Raw genomic sequence first — 17,642 nt, forward strand, 5'->3', positions numbered from 1 at the left:
CTGCAATGCTTTTTTTCATAACAAATGAAGCAATGCAATTCTAGCTGTCAAAATAAACCCTTGGCAGGTAAAAACCTTCCTTTTAAGTATTTGAAAGTCACCCGTATGTTGGAATTGCAGTCCACAATGCAGGGTGCATTGTACCTAAAAGTAGCACATGGGGACCAACAGAATGCCTAGAAGAAGCCCAAAATGGTGACAGAAGAAAAAACGATTAAAATGACAAAGAAAAAAAGATAGAATCCCATAGAGTGAGAAAGCGCAGAGTAAAGCAAGTGAAATGAAGATAATGAGGGAAGGAAAAAGGAAGCATGAAGGAAAGAGGGTACAGAAGGACAAAGGAAACAAGGAAACTAGGTGTAAAGGAAGGAAGAAAAAGAATGAAGGGTGGAAGGAAGAAGAGAAAATACAAAAGAACTAATAAAGAAAAATTAAAGTAAAAAAGAAAAAAGAATGGAAGCAGAAAAATAATGAAATAACAAAGAAGAGATGTGAGAAGACAGAATGGGTGATTGACGGAAAAAAGATAAAGAAAGAATGAAAGGAAAAAAAAGAAAAGATGCAAAGAAGTTGCTAAAGAATGCTGGAAGAAACATACAAATAAACGAATAGAAAGAAGGATAGAAAGCTCTGATGGAATGAGAAAAGAGTAGACACAAGGAAAGAAAGATGGAAAGAAAGAATGGAATACAGATAAAAAAACAAAAAAGAAACTAAAGAACCACAAAAAGAAAGAAGATGAGAAGGATGAATGAGAGAAATAGGTCAATGCAGGCAAATGTGTTGTTTTGTCCAAGTTCCTTTACTATCATCCTAATCTGCAAATGTTCCCCATGGGTTCAATTCCCACGACACGTCATTGGAAGTGTTGGGATTATTATTGTTATTATTATTAAAAAAATTTATAAAGCGCGTAGTCACCCGTAAGTATCCTAACGCTAGGATCTGTACAACTGCGGGCCAGTGGGGGCAGGGAGGGGGACAGGATTTAAGGAAAGAGATGGGTTTTCAATCGCTTTCTGAACCGTAGATAGTTGGGTTCAGTTCTCAGGTCGCGGGGTAAGGCGTTCCAAAGGCGTGCAGTGTGGACCGAAAAGCGCCTCCCACCTGTTCGTGCCTTCTTGACTCTGGGAATGATGATGAGATGTTCCTGATCGGAACGGAGGGATCTTGGGGCTTTATATGGTTTGATGAATTTTCTTAAAATTGGGGGGCCTTTGTTTTGAAGCAGTCTGTGGGCCAAGCAAAGGGCCTTGAACTTCACTTGTTCTCTTACCGGGAGCCAGTGGAGAAGCTTCAAGGCTGGTTTGGCCAAGGCTCTGGCAGGAGTGTTGGTGAGGATCCGGGCAGCTGCAATTTGGATCCTTTGCAGTTTGTTCAAGGTTGCCTCAGGAGCGCCTAAATAGATGGAATTACTGTAATCGAGCCTTGATGGTATCAGGCCTTGGATCAACAGTTTTTGAGAGTTGGGGGGGGGGAGGGGGGAGTAGGGGGCAGGATCTTTCGAATCGACCTCAGGAGCCCAAAGCACGTCCCGGCTACTTTTTTGCTTGTGTTGTGAATGATAGATCCTTTTCTAGCCATACACCCAGTCTTTTCACCTCTGGTTTCGGGTCTGGAGGCGAACCCAGACAGGGTGGCCAGATGTTCTGTGACAGAGAGAGCCCTTTCTGACCTAGGAGGAGAATGTCAGTCTTTGAACCGTTGAGTTTCAAAGATGAGCTGTTCATCCATCCTTGTACCTGCGTCAGGCAGTTGTAAAGGTCCACAGGTTGTTGGCTGGGGTGAGAAAGGGACACCACTAATTGTGTATCGTCAGCATAGCTGACGATGCTCACTCCGAACGGAATGACAACCTCCTCCAATGGGGACATGTAGATATTAAATAATGTGGGGCTCAGGGAAGAGCCCTGAGGCACGCCACATTGGAGGGGTGTTTCGGAGGAGCAGGTGTTATTCTCCCAGATCTGGAAGGAGGGTTGACCCAGAAAGGACGATAGCCAGGATAGTGCGGTCCCTTCAACACCGACCCTCCTGAGTCGATGGATAAGGAGCTGGTGGTTGACGGTGTCGAAGGCCGCACTGAGGTCGAGGAGGATCACTGCCACTGATCCTCCCTCGTCTAGAAGTGCTCTGGCCTCCTCCACCGCCGCAAGGAGGGCGATGTCGGTGCCCTGCCCGGGGCGGAATCCCGTCTGCGAGCTTTTAAGCCGATTATTGCTCTCCACAAATTGTGAAAGGGATTCCTCACTTTACTTGCACATTTATTGCTATATATGGGTCAAATGGGACACACACACCCCTCAGAGCCAACATTTATTGTGGTTGAAGAATATCTTCATCATGAACATTTCCACAGTGGGTAGGGTTGGTTTTGAAAACGTTTACCCCCATTGGTTAGGACGTGCCCGGGAGTCATTCCCACCCACTAGTTTGTGCCAGGCATAAATGTGGCATCTCCAAGCGCCCGCTTCAGAACACTCCTGAACCCGGGGAAAAAGAGGAGAGGATTGAACCTGCTGTCTGGGACCAGAGAAAACGCCGAAGGACGGGACCTACTCACTCTTGTATCCAGAACATAAAGTGGACTCCAAGGGTCAGAAGCGGACCTCCTGTTCAGCTCCAGGGATACAACAAGCTAAAAGAGGCCTTTCCTGCAGCTGCCCCGCTGACCAGTGGTAACTGGACTCTCCTGTTGGTCTCGGACACCCTGCGAGTCCCCACGGGCCTCCCTTGGGAGAAGCGCCCCTCATTGCTTCTGGGGTGCCATTAGTACCGCTCTGTGAGCAGACATGCCTGAGCCTGGTTTAGTGGAACCTCCTGGGAAGCATGATCTTCAGCGAGGTGAGATGGATAACAGCTCGCTTGCTAGATGGCCAACAAACAAGGGGGACGTGTAACTCATTTCAATCAGGCTGGTCCCCACAGCTGTGCCTTCTCTGCGAGATCTGGCAGTCCATATTAGTGAGGACAGACATTTAATATACGCGCAGGGCTCTCTGCGGGTGGCGGGTTCTGCATTGCCGCGAGCTGAGGCATCTGTGAAGCAGTCAGATGAGGTCACTGCAGCATGCGGTGGAAGGACAGTAGTCAAGTATCAGAGCTCCTGGGGTGGGCTTTCACCCCTGAACCCCAGAATTCTTCCGCCATTTACTCAATGCACCACATAGATCTGGTCATTTGCGCACTCGTGAGTACTAGCCTCAGCAGAGATGGATGGACTCTTCTAGGAGACAGCAACAACCGTGTTAGACACACAACGAATGTGTTATGTTACAATGAAGATGCTTACGGCGCATTGTTCTTCGGAATGTGTACTCTTTGTATTGCAGCAGCTTTATGTCATATAGCGCTAAATTTACCTGGGAAATTGAAAGGACTTCCATAGTCTCCTAAATATGTTCAAGACACAAGTGGGGTGAAGAGACAAATGTAATTGGTTTCATAACCTTGAGTCCAAAGCAAACAAGTGGAGTCCTCACAGGATTTCATGCTCCACCGGGCAAAAAAAAGCAAAAAATTGAAAGAATGTGGGGGTCTTGCAGGAATTTACGGGAAATGTTTTTTTCAGGAAATGAGGTCACTGAGATGAAAGCCCTTCAAATCCATCCTAAGGCGAACTGGTAGCCCGTGTAGGATTTGGAGGCCAGCATGGTCACGTTGTTGAGTGCTCACTAGCAGACAGGCTGCTAAGGTTTGTATCTATGAAGCCCCTCCAGGAGGCACTAAAGGGCCAAGAAATCCCTTTAGAAATCCCAGAAGCAACTTTAGGGGAAAATGGAGGCCCTTCTAGACATTACTTGTATGTGTAAGGGAAGATAGGACTTAATGTATGACTTGCCAGAGCAGGAGGAGAGGAGCTAAGACCGGTGTATTGGGAGTTCGTCCCATAATCCAGAGGACGAGGAGGGCTGCTCCTGAGACAGAGCGCCTAGACGCCCACTCAATGTCACACATGAAGGACAGACGCAGGTTATGGTCATCAGGATCAGCTCAACGGGGGGGGAGGGGGTTTCGCTCTCTGGCCCATATATAACCTTCTTAATATGCTAATAATCCTCACTGTCGGATCCACCCAACACCGTCCTTGCACAAAGGCGCGCCTCCTTCCCATCATGAACACCGCACTCTGTTTTTCATCAACTTGCATTCTTTAAATTTTTTTTACTCTGTTCTATGATCTTTGAAATGTGTGTCCTCCCGTTATTCTCCCCTAACACGATCATAGTCTGAAAGTAGATTATATCGAGGGATGGGCCAAATGTTTTGTTCCGCCCGCGTAACTGGAGAAAGTTTGGTCACTCCGCATTACTCTTGAATGAAAAGTTCTGGCCAATTCTCCCCAACATCGTGTGTTAGAATTTTTCTCCCACGAGGCTCTAGAAAATGCAAGCTGGCGAGCTTGTGCAAGAATCCGTGTCCTCTAGGGACATTTTCTAACGCAGGCAGTCGCGGTCAGAGGGCTGCTGTTCAAGCAGATTTTATACTCGAGTGGCAGCAAAATCTACTCGAATGGCGGCAAGTGCTTGCGCAATGCTGATTATCAGCGCTGCTCATCGTACCAGTGCTAAACTGCAGCGGAATCTCGCAGAGTTTTTATGCAACTCTGGGGAATTATCCTGAGCCAAATTCTGCGAGTTCCATACACCCCTAATTATATATCAATCGTTTCCACAAAACACTTTTCCAACAAAGATTTTGTCTCTCATTCATTTACATGCAGCATAATGATCTTCCAAAAACTTATCTTGAATCAAGAATCCTCAGTCAATATCTTCCTAAGACTTCCTTTCTCTCAATCTCACCAACTATCTTGCCTTGGCTCAATATTACTGCTGGGAAAAAGGACGCTCCATCCATCCTTCTCATCCAAAGCTACCCTCCCATGGATACAGTATTCTTTCCATCAAAGACAACTAACACTTTCATCTTCCAATGCCATGGTGTCCTGATGATTTCCCCAAGGTCTTTCTTTTCCTAAACATACGTTCATCCAACCTTCCCATATTTAAAGAGACTCCTTACAGTCACTTCCACTCTGCGCTCATCTTCAAAACCGGTCTTCTTTCAAAAATACTTACCTAGCAATATAACCTGTGGATGTGACTTACATCATCCATCCTCACCCAGTAATGTCTTCCAAAGAAGGGGTTTCTCTTAACCATTTAGGCTCCACAACACTCCCTTCCAGTGACGCTCCAATACCTTGATGTGTCCAAACCTGAGCTTCTCTCAGTGGCAAAAGCTAAGCTCGTCCTTTGATGATACTTTTCTGAGTTTGGGTACCACGTGACGTTACTTCTGCCTCATCGTCTTGATACCACTATAGAAGTCATAACAAGCAATACTAGTGAACATATGAGGGCTCCCACCTGTTGTACTCCAGCTGCTCCAGGGAGAAGATGTGCTTGTTGAAGTACTCCTGCAGCTTCTCATTCGCATAGTTAATGTTAAACTGTTCAAAGTGATTCACCTAGAAGGGGATAGAGAAAGAGGAATGTGTGTTAAATGAGGAGCAGCTCCATTCTTGTAAACAGAAAGGATCCGTATTTTAAAGAAGGGTGATGACATTCCTGTAAACAAAAAGGACCCATATGTCAGTGGGGGGCCAGCATTATTCCAGCACACAGAAAGGATCAGTATGTTAACAGAGGAGAGGCGCCATTCTCGTAAACAAAGGATCAGTATGTTAACTGAGGAGTGACGCTTTTCTTGTAAACAGAAAGTATCAGTATGTTATCAGGGGAGTGGCGCCATTCTTGTAAACAAAGCATCAGTATATTAACAGAGGAGAGGCGCCATTCTTGTAAACAAAGGATCAGTATGCTAACAGAGGAGAGGCGCCATTCTTGTAAACAAAGGATCAGTATGTTAACAGAGGAGAGGCGCCATTCTTGTAAACAAAGCATCAGTATGTTAACAGAGGAGAGGCGCCATTCTTGTAAACAAAGGATCAGTATGTTAACAGAGGAGAGGCGCCATTCTTGTAAACAAAGGATCAGTATGTTAACAGAGGAGAGGCGCCATTCTTGTAAACAAAGGATCAGTATGTTAACAGAGGAGAGGCGCCATTCTTGTAAACAAAGGATCAGTATGTTAACAGAGGAGAGGCGCCATTCTTGTAAACATAAAGGATCACTATGTTAACAGAGGAGAGGCACCATTCTTGTAAACAAAGGATCAGTATGTTAACAGAGGAGAGGCGCCATTCTTGTAAACAAAGGATCAGTATGTTAACAGGGGAGAGGCGCCATTCTTGTAAATTTATTTATTTTATTTATTTAGCAATTTGTATAGCGCCTGGTGACCCGAGGGCATCCCCGCGCTGTTAATACTGAGTCCTGCTGAGGGGGAGAGAGGTGGAGGGTCTATTTAGGGAACAGAAGGGTTTTAAGTTTTTTCCTGAATGTCAGGTAAACAAAGGATCAGTATGTTAACAGAGGAGAGGCGCCATTCTTGTAAACATAAAGGATCACTATGTTAACAGAGGAGAGGCACCATTCTTGTAAACAAAGGATCAGTATGTTAACAGAGGAGAGGCGCCATTCTTGTAAACAAAGGATCAGTATGTTAACAGGGGAGAGGCGCCATTCTTGTAAACAGAAAGGATCAGTATGTAATCAGAGAGGCAAGGAGAAACACCTGTGTCAGCCAAAACATGAGGCTGGCGTGGTCAACTTACAGAGTATACAAAAATATAAATAAAAGGATAGGGACTTAGACAGGAGTATTTACTCACAAGGGTCAGTCTATTGAATGAATGAATGAACGAATGAAAGAACATTTTATATTGTGGCTGAGTGCCCATAGGGTCTTGGCGCTGGTGAGACGGAGAAAACATTAGACTGCAATACACGGAAAGACGACGGAGGCATACTAGGATAGCCCTTGAAACAATGGATTTATAAACAGCCATATATTGAGGGATCTCCGAAAAATGGGTAAGCTATTTTAGGTTTTCAGGTGCCTAAGTAGCATATTCCACTGTTTTACAGTGGAGAAGATAAAGCTGCTCCCCTCCACCCCTAGCCCCCGACCACCCTGGATGCTTTTTTTTTTCACACACTGGGGTTGGAGATTCACAGCCCTGCTCCAAGAGTCCTGGTCATAGGGTGCATCGTGCGCCAGCTTCTACTGAATACACTAAATCCGAGGCTTGACTGCACTGGGTCCATACATGCACATCACATGCCTGTGTACTTACAGACCTGTATCATCTTGGCTAAACATGCGTGCACTACACCTGTAGATAAGCGTATGGCTGTACTCGAGCCCCACGTGAACACAAGAGGTGGCATTCAGAGATCGATCAATCAGTCACTCTAGGAAAGAGTTAAGCACAGACTGAATGCCCGCTACCTGAGCGAGTCACGTGTGCCCCTGAAGCCTTGCAACCCTGAGCAGACAGAGCAGCACGTTTCATTGTGAAGGACACTTTAGGACAGGTGGGCAGCGTTTTTGGTGACCTACTCTGGAGGTGAAGGGCTTTCAGCTATTACCACCTCAGATCCGGGAGCGGGTTCAGATTCTGGAACACAGTCCATTTGATGTTTTCTCAGTTTTGAGATTTCTACCAGGTATATTAAAGTAAAAACTTGCGCAAGTGTCCCCGGTGCCATTGCCTTCAGGGTGGGATCACAACACGCAAGTTGAGCTTTTGAGCGTCCATCGCAGAGCTGGGCAACCACAACCACGTGACATCAAAAACATGTTTTCTTCTTATTCTCCTCAAGTGTTTTCAAAACTCTATAACTTCAATAGTAAGATAGCTGGTTGTCAATGCCTCGTGGTCTTCTCTCAGACGTCTAGTGAAACATTGATTTCGTTCTCCTTGACGTTTGGCATGACGTTGGTTTGGTTCTCCATGATGTCTCGAGGGATGTTGGTGTCACCCTTGAGGACGTCTGGTGGGCCATTGGTCCGGTCCTCCCTGATGTGTGCAGGGACGCCGGACAAGTCATCCTCGATGTCTGATGGTCTCGTCCTCCTCTACGTCTAGTGGGATGTTGGTCTCGTCCTCCTCGACATCTGGTGGGATGTTGGTCTCGTCCTCCTCGACATCTGGTGGGATGTTGGTCTCGTCCTCCTCGACATCTGGTGGGATGTTGGTTTCGTCCTCCTCGACATCTGGTGGGATGTTGGTTTCGTCCTCCTTGATGTTTAGTGGGATGTTGGTTTGGTTCCCCATGATGTCTCAAGGGGAGGTTGGTGTGGTTCTCCACAACGTCTGGTGGGATGTTTGTTTCGACCTCCTTGAAGTTTGGTGGGATGTTGGTCTGGTTCCCCATGATGTCTCAAGGGGAGGTTGGTGTGGTCCTCCTAGTCATCTGGTGGGATGTTGGTTTGGTTCCCCATGATGTCTCAAGGGGAGGTTGGTGTGGTCCTCCAGGATGTCTGGTGAGACGTTGGTCTGGTTCTCCATGATGTCTGGTGGGATGTTGGTTTCATCCTCGATAACGTCTGGTGAGCCATTGGTCTGGTCCTCCCTAATTTGTGCAGGGACGTTGGTCTAGTCCTCCACGTCTAGTGGGATTTTGGTCTAGTCTTCCATGACGTCTAGTAGGACCTAACCACCCTGGAGCAGATGAGTATGTAATCAGTCCAAGTACACACAGATGAGGCAGAAGGTACACACGTCTCTGCATCAGATGCCTCCCCCTCCAACCTAAAGGCCAGTCCAGATACAAACCTTCTGCTCTGGCGCACACAGCTTGTTGATCCAAGAGCCGGCGCTCACCTGAAAGTTCTCGAATCCGAAGATGTCCAGAATCCCCACGCTCTTGAAGTTTTCCTTCCCTTTGATCTTGGCATTAATCCTGCCCAGGAGCCAGGAGAAGCCCTGGGAGTAGAGTGCCATCGCCAGCGAGTCCCTGGAGTCTGCGGCCTAGGGGAGAACAGAAGCACATTACTCACAGGGCAGCAAGGGAGAGATGCAGTCTAGGAGAGAACAGTGCAGAGGGTGAGAGGACCAGGTGATCACTGAAGCACATCACACACAGGACAGTAAGTGGGGGTTGTCCCTAGTGCAGTACAGAGGGTGAGAGGGGGAGGGCCAGGTGATCACTGAAGCACATCACACACAGGACAGTAAGTGGGGGTTGTCCCTAGTGCAGTACAGAGGGTGAGAGGGGGAGGGCCAGGTGATCACTGAAGCACATCACACACAGGACAGTAAGTGGGGGTTGTCCCTAGTGCAGTACAGAGGGTGAGAGGGGGAGCACCAGGTGATCACTGAAGCGCATCACACAGTCGGAGGGGGTGGCTGACATTTGTGCAGCAGGTGCAGGGCACCAAGTTTGTACAGGCCCGCCTCATGCCAGGTATGGTTATATTTCTATAACCTGCGAGGGGCCTGAAGGGGCTATTCTGGTTTCTTACCCTTTCTACATCACTGGGAGTAGGAAGACCCCAAGAACTGCATACAAGGATGACAGACAAAACCATGAGTGGAAGAGTGAGGAAGATCCTGGGGGCTGGAGAAGAAAAGAACATCTGGAAACACAAGGAGGGTGAAAGTACTGCAAGATGGAACCACGACTATCTAGTGATGGGGGGAGAGAAAAGGAACTTCAAGTGGGGGGAGCTGGGAACCAAAGATCTACAGGCAGTAGGGAGGGAAAGAGAAACACGAGAAACACACTCAGATGGAACTGGGGGAAGCGAGAAGCACAAGTTACTTATCTTCGGTAACAATATATCTGTAAGAAACATAGGTTAGTTATTGATTCCTTACCTTAGAATATCCCCCAGGTGCCAGACTGGATCCGTAAAGAACATTGATAGGTGGTGTTGGTCGACTCTGCGTCAGTCGTCGGTGTAGTGGTCAAAGGAATGACGTTGCGGAAGTTACTTCGATGCCGCCCTCACGCGCGGATGTCAGTTCTGCACATGACTTTCTGCGCCAGGAACACAAAGCCATGCAAGACACTGACCACTGGTGCCCAAAACTAGGGTCCTGAAAGGATGTCCTTAACCCTATGCCCCAAATGTAAATGTAAATGTATTTGAGCTTATATAGCGCACAGCTACCCGCAGTGGGTTTCCCGGCGCTTGCTTAGGGAACCCGTCCTGGTATTCCCCTGTGAGATATCCCGGCAGGGTATCCACAAGGTGAAAGCCTGGCATCCCGCCGCGAGGGGCCGTTGTGGAGATTAAGCAAGCTCTTGCCCAGAGTCGCAGAGTGTGAACCCGTGAGTCGAGAAGACACCGCAGCAAGAATTATCGATTGAGGTTGATGTGGAGCTCGGACTCCGCCAGAGACGAGAGACCTCTGATCTCCGCCTCTCCCTTGTGGCCACCCCATCCCAGAAGGGAGGCCTCCGTCACCACTGTGTGATCTGGATGGGGAAGGGAGAGGGATCTGCCATTGACCCAATCCTGGTTCAGGAGCCACCACTGCAATTGTCGTGCGGTGCCCTCAGAGATCTGGACGCAATCGGACAGATTCCCCTGATGCTGCGCCCACTGGAACTTCAGGTCCCACTGTGGAGTCCGCATATGCCACCTGACATGATCAACCAGCAGGATGCAGGATGCAGGAGGCCATGAGGCCCAGCAGCCTCAGGGTCATTCTGACCAAAACCCAGGATAGAGGCGGAAAGATCGGAATCATACCCCGCATATCTCGGGCTCGCTGTTCGGGATGATAAACCAGAAACTTCGTCGTGTCCAGAATCGCTCCAATGAAAAGGAGCTTCTGAGAGGGAATCAGGTGCGACTTTGGCATGTTGATGGAGAGCCCAAGAAATGCAGGAGGTCGGCCGTAGTCTGGAGGTGGGAGACGACTGCCTGGGACGAGCTGCCTTCAACAACCAGTCATAGAGATAGGGGAAGACTGGAATCCCTGATCTGCACAGATGAGCTGCGCCCACCGCCGTCACGGTCGTGCATACCGAGGGGCACTGGTAAGGCCAAAGGGGAGCAAGGTAAACTGAAAGTGCTCATGGCCTACCGTGAATCGTAGGTAACGCTGGTGGACCGGCAGGACGGGATGTGATAATAAGCGTCATGCAAGTCCAACGCTACCAACCAGTCTCCAGGGGCGAGGGCAGACAAAACCTGAGCGAGAGTCAACATTTTGAACTTCATTCCGGAGGAAGCGGTTGATGTTCCTGAGATCCAAGATAGGACACAGGCCTTTGTCCTTCTTAGGCACAAGAAAGTAGTGGGAATAGCAACCACAACCTACTTCTGGGGCAGAAACGCTCTCAATGGCACCCTTGGCAAAGAGGGCCAAAACTTCCTGTTAAAGAAGGGCCTGGTGATCCTCCGACATGTGATGGTACTGAGGTGGCATGGAGGGAGGGGTAGTCGCGAAGGGGAGGGAGTAGCCCCTTCGGACTATCTGCAGAAACCACGCAGAACATGATGCTGCGCCAGTGAGGGAGGTGATGGCGGATCCTGACGCCCACTGGGGTTTGGTGGGCACGGAAGGTCAGACTAGGAGGGTTTGGAGGCTGATGCAGAGGGGGCTGTGGTGGACTGGCCCACTCGCTGGCCCCCAAAGCCACACCAGTTGTTTCTACGTCTCCGGCCATGCTGGGGCTGAACAGCCTGCACCGGCCTGTGGCTCTGGGAGGGACATAGTGGGGCACCCCTTCTGTAGCCACAAAAGGCAGACTGTGCAGGGCGGGTGTTGGAGAGGCCCAAGGACCTGGCCATAGCCAGAGACTCCTTAAAGTGCTCTAGCAAGTTGTCTGTCTTGGCGCCAAAAAAGCAACAGCCATCAAAGGGCATAACCATAGATGTGGATTGGACACCCCCAGAAAAACCAGTTGAACGCAACCAGGCGCAGCGCCGAAGGGCTAATGACGTGGCAATCATCCTGCCAAGTGCGTTGGCGGTATCCAGCCTACAGCGGATGGTAAACTTTGCTGCATCTCTCCTCTCTGCGACTGCACGGGAGAGCATGACACCGGCCTCCTCTGGGAACTGATGCAGCACTTGCGCCACCATATACCACATAGAGTGGGATTAAAGGCCCAACAGACATGTAGTGTTTAGCGACCGCAGTCCCAAGCTAGAGGAAGAAAACATCTTCGAAAGTTGGTCCAGCTTCTTGGATTCCCTATCAGGTGGAGCTGTAGGGAAGGAGCCTTTGGACGTAGAGGCTTGGACCACCAAGCTCTCAGGGGTAGGGTATTGGGAGAGGAAAGTGGGGTTTCCCGGGCCCGGGCGGTGGCATCGGACGACTATCCTATCTGCAGGAGCCCCCTGGACCAGGTGCCCAAAAAGATGTCTGTTAGAGCTTCATTGAACAGCAGCAGGGACTCCGAAGATCTCACTGCCGGCTGAAGCACCTCTGTGAGGAGGTTAGTCCTTACTGGCACCGTAGGAAGCTCGAGGTGGAGAGCCTCGGCCACCCTATGCAACACCATTGTGTATGAGGTAGGAGGCTCCCTCCTCCGTAGCCGCGGTAGGAGGAGACAACATGCCTAAGGCTGAGGAGACATCCAGAGCACTGGCATCCCTCACATCCTCTAGCCAGTCTGGCTTGTACTCCAGCTAGTCTCTCTAAGGGTCACCAGCCCCTCCCGGTCTTCCTCACCCTCCTATGGCTGCCAATCTGTTTGAAAATGGCAAGGGTGGAACACAGGGACAAAAGTACCCATCATCTCCAGAATCAGTCAACGCCGATCCTGCTCTGTGTCCACATCGGGGTAGAAGTTGGGTCAACGCCGGCTGGAGGTCCAACTGGTATAGGCACCGGACGTGGTGCTGGTGAAATTAGAGTTGGTGGAGGTGTTACGAGGTCGACCGGCGCCGATCCGGATCAAGGCCTTTATCCAAAGCGGCCCTGCGGAGCCGAGGCCGGAGCCGCAAGCATCGGAAGGCCTAGGGCCCCCTGCCGAGTCCGTGGGGCCCGAAGGCGAGCTGGCGGAGTCGGGCTGCCCAAAGATGGCATGCATCGGTTCATAAAATGTACGAAGCTTGCAAGGGGTCGCTCCCGGTACCGGGAAGGCCAGAGTCGACCCTGAAGGCTCCAAACGCGGATCCACGGGAGGGGCATCAATCAATCAATCAATCAATCAATCAAAGAGAGTTTATAAAGCGCCTGGTTACACTAACTAGTGTGTTCCAGCGCTGCGGTCAGAAAGAAAGGTGCAGAGAGGATGCGAAGAATGGTCCAGTGAAGCCAACGGGATAAAGTGTTTTACTCCTGGAAAAGCCAAGTTTTCAGCCTTTTTCTGATGTTGTTCTCGGACTGTTCCATACGGAGGTCAAAGGGGAGAGCGCTCCATTGCTTGGCGGCCAAATAGCGAACAGAACGGCCTCCCCTTCTCATTCTTTTTATCACTGGAACTTTTACCAGTTAGTGCCCCGGGAGCGCAGGGCTCTAGTAGGCGTATGGGGAACCAGTAGGTTGTGCAAGTACCCTGGGCCTTTCCTCAACAGAATACGTTGGCTAATACACAGTTTTAAATATGATTCTTTCACTTCACCCTGCGTCGCGTTGGCCAACGGATGAAGGGAAGTCGAAGAGCGATGATGATTCTTCAACTTCTTGTGCATCAACTTACTTAACCCAGAGTTCAAAGACTTAGACGACCAGTGGTGGTGATGGCTCCGCAATCGGTCTTGCGACCTCCCTTGCGACTGGGGCACATAGCCGACTGCCGGGCCTCGATGAGCTTTCAGGACCGCTCCCGCAAAGACTTCGGGCCTTGGTTTGGCAGTCAGAGCACGTATTGGGGTCATAGTCGAGCTCCAGGCACGTCAGCACGCGAGGGCTGCGTCTAAGTAACTTCTGCAATGTCATCCCGGTGACCAGGACACAGACGACGGATGTGGAGTCGACCAACGCCACCTACCGACGTGCAGAGGTACTGCTGACAAAAAACTTTCCGGATCCAGTCTGATGCCTGGGGGATATTCTAAGGTAAGGAATCTATAACTAACTATTTCTTTCAGATTCTACAAACAGGAGAGAAAGAAACAGAACTACGAGCACGCTTCAGTGGAGGGCAAACCATCTAACGACAGGAGGGAAAGGGAGAACTCAAACAGAGGGAGGTGGAAGTCAAGAGATGGGTCCACCACAGAAGAGAGAGAAACAGAACTTCAAGAGGTGGGGTGGAGAGGGAACCAATGATCTCTAGAGACAAGGATCTACAAACAGGAGGAAGATGAACATAACTACAATTCTGGGTGGAGGGAAGCCAATGACCTACAGACAGATAGGAGAGACAGACAACTACAAGCAGGGGAGACATGTAGACAAGATCCCTGAAAAAGGGCCTGCTACCTCAGGCTAGATTTTAGTGTTAGAGGAGGGAGGACACTTGGATTACCATAGTGTTGTCCACACTCACACCCCCAGCCCTCAGAGCCCAAGACGAGTGTGCCCGAAGACTTTCACCACCTTGGATTAGCAGTAAGACATGCAGGAACACTGCAAAAGTAGGGATGTCAGGGCCTGGGAACCTTTATCCTATTGGTTGGGGAGTTTGCAGGAATCAGCACCACACACTAGCTGGTGCCAGACATAAATGTGGGGTCCCAAGGTACTATCTTCAGAAGACTTCGGACCTGTGGAAGGAAGGAAAAGGACCGGACCTGCTGCCTGTGACTTCAGGAGCAAAGAAGGCCTGGACATCCTCTCTCTTGCACCTAGGACGAAGAAGTGGACTCCAAGGGTCCGTTGGCTGACCTCAAGTGTGGCTCCACGGAGACAACACGCTGAACGAAGACTTTTCCTGGAAGTGAAGAACTGACCAATGGCAGGTGGAGTTGGAGTAGACTTTCCTGTTGGCCTCTATCTGGTACCAGGAGAGTCTAATGTCCCTCCCCTAAGGTCCCGGGGCATTAAAAGTGCATCCTGCTGTTGATTGTGACGTAAAGACGAACTCAAATGGTCAAACCTTCGTTCCGAGTGAACCTAGTTGGCGTATCTGACCCACGTTCATCGCGCTCGGCCTCAAATTGTTTCCAAGTCTATCGTGACTATTGACAATCATTGGCCCTTTGGGCACTTTGGTGCCATTTTTACTTCAAATGGAAAAAATCATCTCTCAAGTGCCCCTTGTTGGATTTTGTTCTTTTCATGTCATTTTGTTTATTAAGTTGAAGACAATTTATCCAATTCAGTTTGGACTGTTTATTGTTTTACATTTTGTCGTTATTAATGTTTTGGTAGTGCATATTCTGACACATTGTATCTCTGTTTAGCCTGTCTGCTCTGTCCCACAGCTGCCAGTGAGTTGGGCTCAGGGTCATTAAGGGACTTTGAGGGTTCATTCCGGTGGATAGTAGTAATTATCCAATCTTAGAGGAGGTGAGAGGGGCCCATCAGGAAACAAGGAGACATGGACAACAGGTCGGGCTCCATCGAGCACAGGCTACAGGACATGATGGAGAGACAGATCTAAGAAGAGCACGGGTGGAGGACACACAGGAGAAGTGTCAGGCTCCATGGAGCACAGCACCCTAGAGGGGCTGGACTGACACTGTGCGTGGGATGGTCTGTAACCATGCACCGTATGGGGGCTAGTCTGTCACTGTGCATCGTATTGGGGCTGGTATGAAACTATGAACCAAGAGGGGGCTGGACTGACATTATGCACTGTAAGGGATGGACTGACACTGTGCACAGTAGGGGGGCTGGTCTGAAACTATGCACCGTGCGGGGGATGGACTGACTATGCACCGTGCAAGGAATGGACTGACACTATGCACTGTGCGGGGGATGGACTGACACTATGCACCGTGCAGGGAATGGACTGACACTATGCACCGTGCGGGGGATGGACTGACACTATGCACCGTGCGAGGAATGGACTGACACTATGAACCATGAGGGGGCTGGACTGACACTATGCACCGTATGGGGGATGGTCTGACACTATGCACCATAGGGGGATGGACTGACACTGTGCACAGTAGGGGGGCTGGTCTGAAACTATGCACCGTGCGGGGGATGGACTGACTATGCACCGTGCGGGGGATGGACTGACACTATGCACCGTGCGGGGGATGGACTGACACTATGCACCGTGCGGGGAATGGACTGACACTATGCACCGTGCGGGGAATGGACTGACACTATGCACCGTGCGGGGGATGGACTGACACTATGCACCGTGCGAGGGATGGACTGACACTATGAACCATGAGGGGGCTGGACTGACATTATGCACCGTATGGGGGATGGTCTGACACTATGCACCATAGGGGGATGGACTGACACTGTGCACAGTAGGGGGGCTGGTCTGAAACTATGCACCGTGCGGGGGATGGACTGACTATGCACCGTGCTGGGAATGGACTGACACTATGCACTGTGCGGGGGATGGACTGACACTATGCACCGTGCGGGGAATGGACTGACACTATGCACCGTGCGGGGAATGGACTGACACTATGCACCGTGCGAGGAATGGACTGACACTATGAACCATGAGGGGGCTGGACTGACATTATGCACCGTATGGGGGATGGTCTGACACTATGCACCATAGGGGGATGGACTGACACTGTGCACAGTAGGGGGGCTGGTCTGAAACTATGCACCGTGCGGGGGATGGACTGACTATGCACCGTGCGGGGGATGGACTGACACTATGCACCGTGCGGGGGATGGACTGACACTATGCACCGTGCGGGAAATGGACTGACACTATGCACCGTGCGGGGAATGGACTGACACTATGCACCGTGCGGGGAATGGACTGACACTATGCACCGTGCGGGGGATGGACTGACACTATGCACCGTGCGAGGGATGGACTGACACTATGAACCATGAGGGGGCTGGACTGACATTATGCACCGTATGGGGGATGGTCTGACACTATGCACCATAGGGGGATGGACTGACACTGTGCACAGTAGGGGGGCTGGTCTGAAACTATGCACCGTGCGGGGGATGGACTGACACTATGCACCGTGCAGGGGATGGACTGACACTATGCACCGTGCGGGGGATGAACTGACATTATGCACCGTGCGGGGGATGGACTGACATTATGCACCGTGCGGTGGATGGACTGACACTATGAACCATGAGGGGGCTGGACTGATATTATGCACCGTACGGGGGATGGTCTGACACTATGCACCGTAGAGGGATGGTCTGACACTATGCACCGTAGGGGGATGGACTGACACTGTGCACAGTAGGGGGGCTGGTCTGAAACTATGCATCGTGCGGGGGATGGACTGACACTATGCACCGTGCGGGGGATGGACTGACACTATACACCGTGTGGGGGATGGACTGACACTATACACCGTGTGGGGGATGGACTGACATTATGCACCGTGAGGGGGATGGACTGACACTATGAACCGTGAGGGGGCTGGACTGACATTATGCACCGTACGGGGGATGGTCTGACACTATGCACCGTAGGGGGATGGACTGACACTGTGCACAGTAGGGGGGCTGGTCTGAAACTATGCATTGTGCGGGGGATGGACTGACACTATGCACCGTGCGGGGGATGGACTGACACTATACACCGTGTGGGGGATGGACTGACACTATGCACCGTGGGGGGGATGGACTGACATTATGCACCGTGCGGGGGATGGACTGACACTATGAACCGTGAGGGGGCTGGACTGACACTATGCACCGTGGGGGGGATGGACTGACATTATGCACCGTACGGGGGATGGTCTGACACTATGCACCGCAGGGG

At 50.4% G+C, this 17,642-nt stretch overlaps 1 protein-coding gene across 1 annotated transcript in view; it reads right to left on the reverse strand.

Annotated features, from left to right (window-relative positions):
* Positions 1 to 17,642, reverse strand: part of LOC147729472 (unconventional myosin-X-like) — a 763,954-nt gene that overhangs the window by 339,372 nt on the left and 406,940 nt on the right. The window contains exons 12-13 of the mRNA XM_086954339.1: positions 8,738 to 8,884; positions 5,373 to 5,473 (exon numbers count right to left, since the gene is read on the reverse strand). Of these exons, the coding sequence (XP_086810465.1) occupies positions 5,373 to 5,473; positions 8,738 to 8,884 (248 nt within the window). The remainder of the gene's footprint in view (positions 1 to 5,372; positions 5,474 to 8,737; positions 8,885 to 17,642) is intronic.

Source organism: Lissotriton vulgaris, chromosome 2_1 (genome assembly GCF_964263255.1).
Source record: "Lissotriton vulgaris chromosome 2_1, aLisVul1.2, whole genome shotgun sequence".
Taxonomy (NCBI): Eukaryota; Metazoa; Chordata; class Amphibia; order Caudata; family Salamandridae; genus Lissotriton; species Lissotriton vulgaris.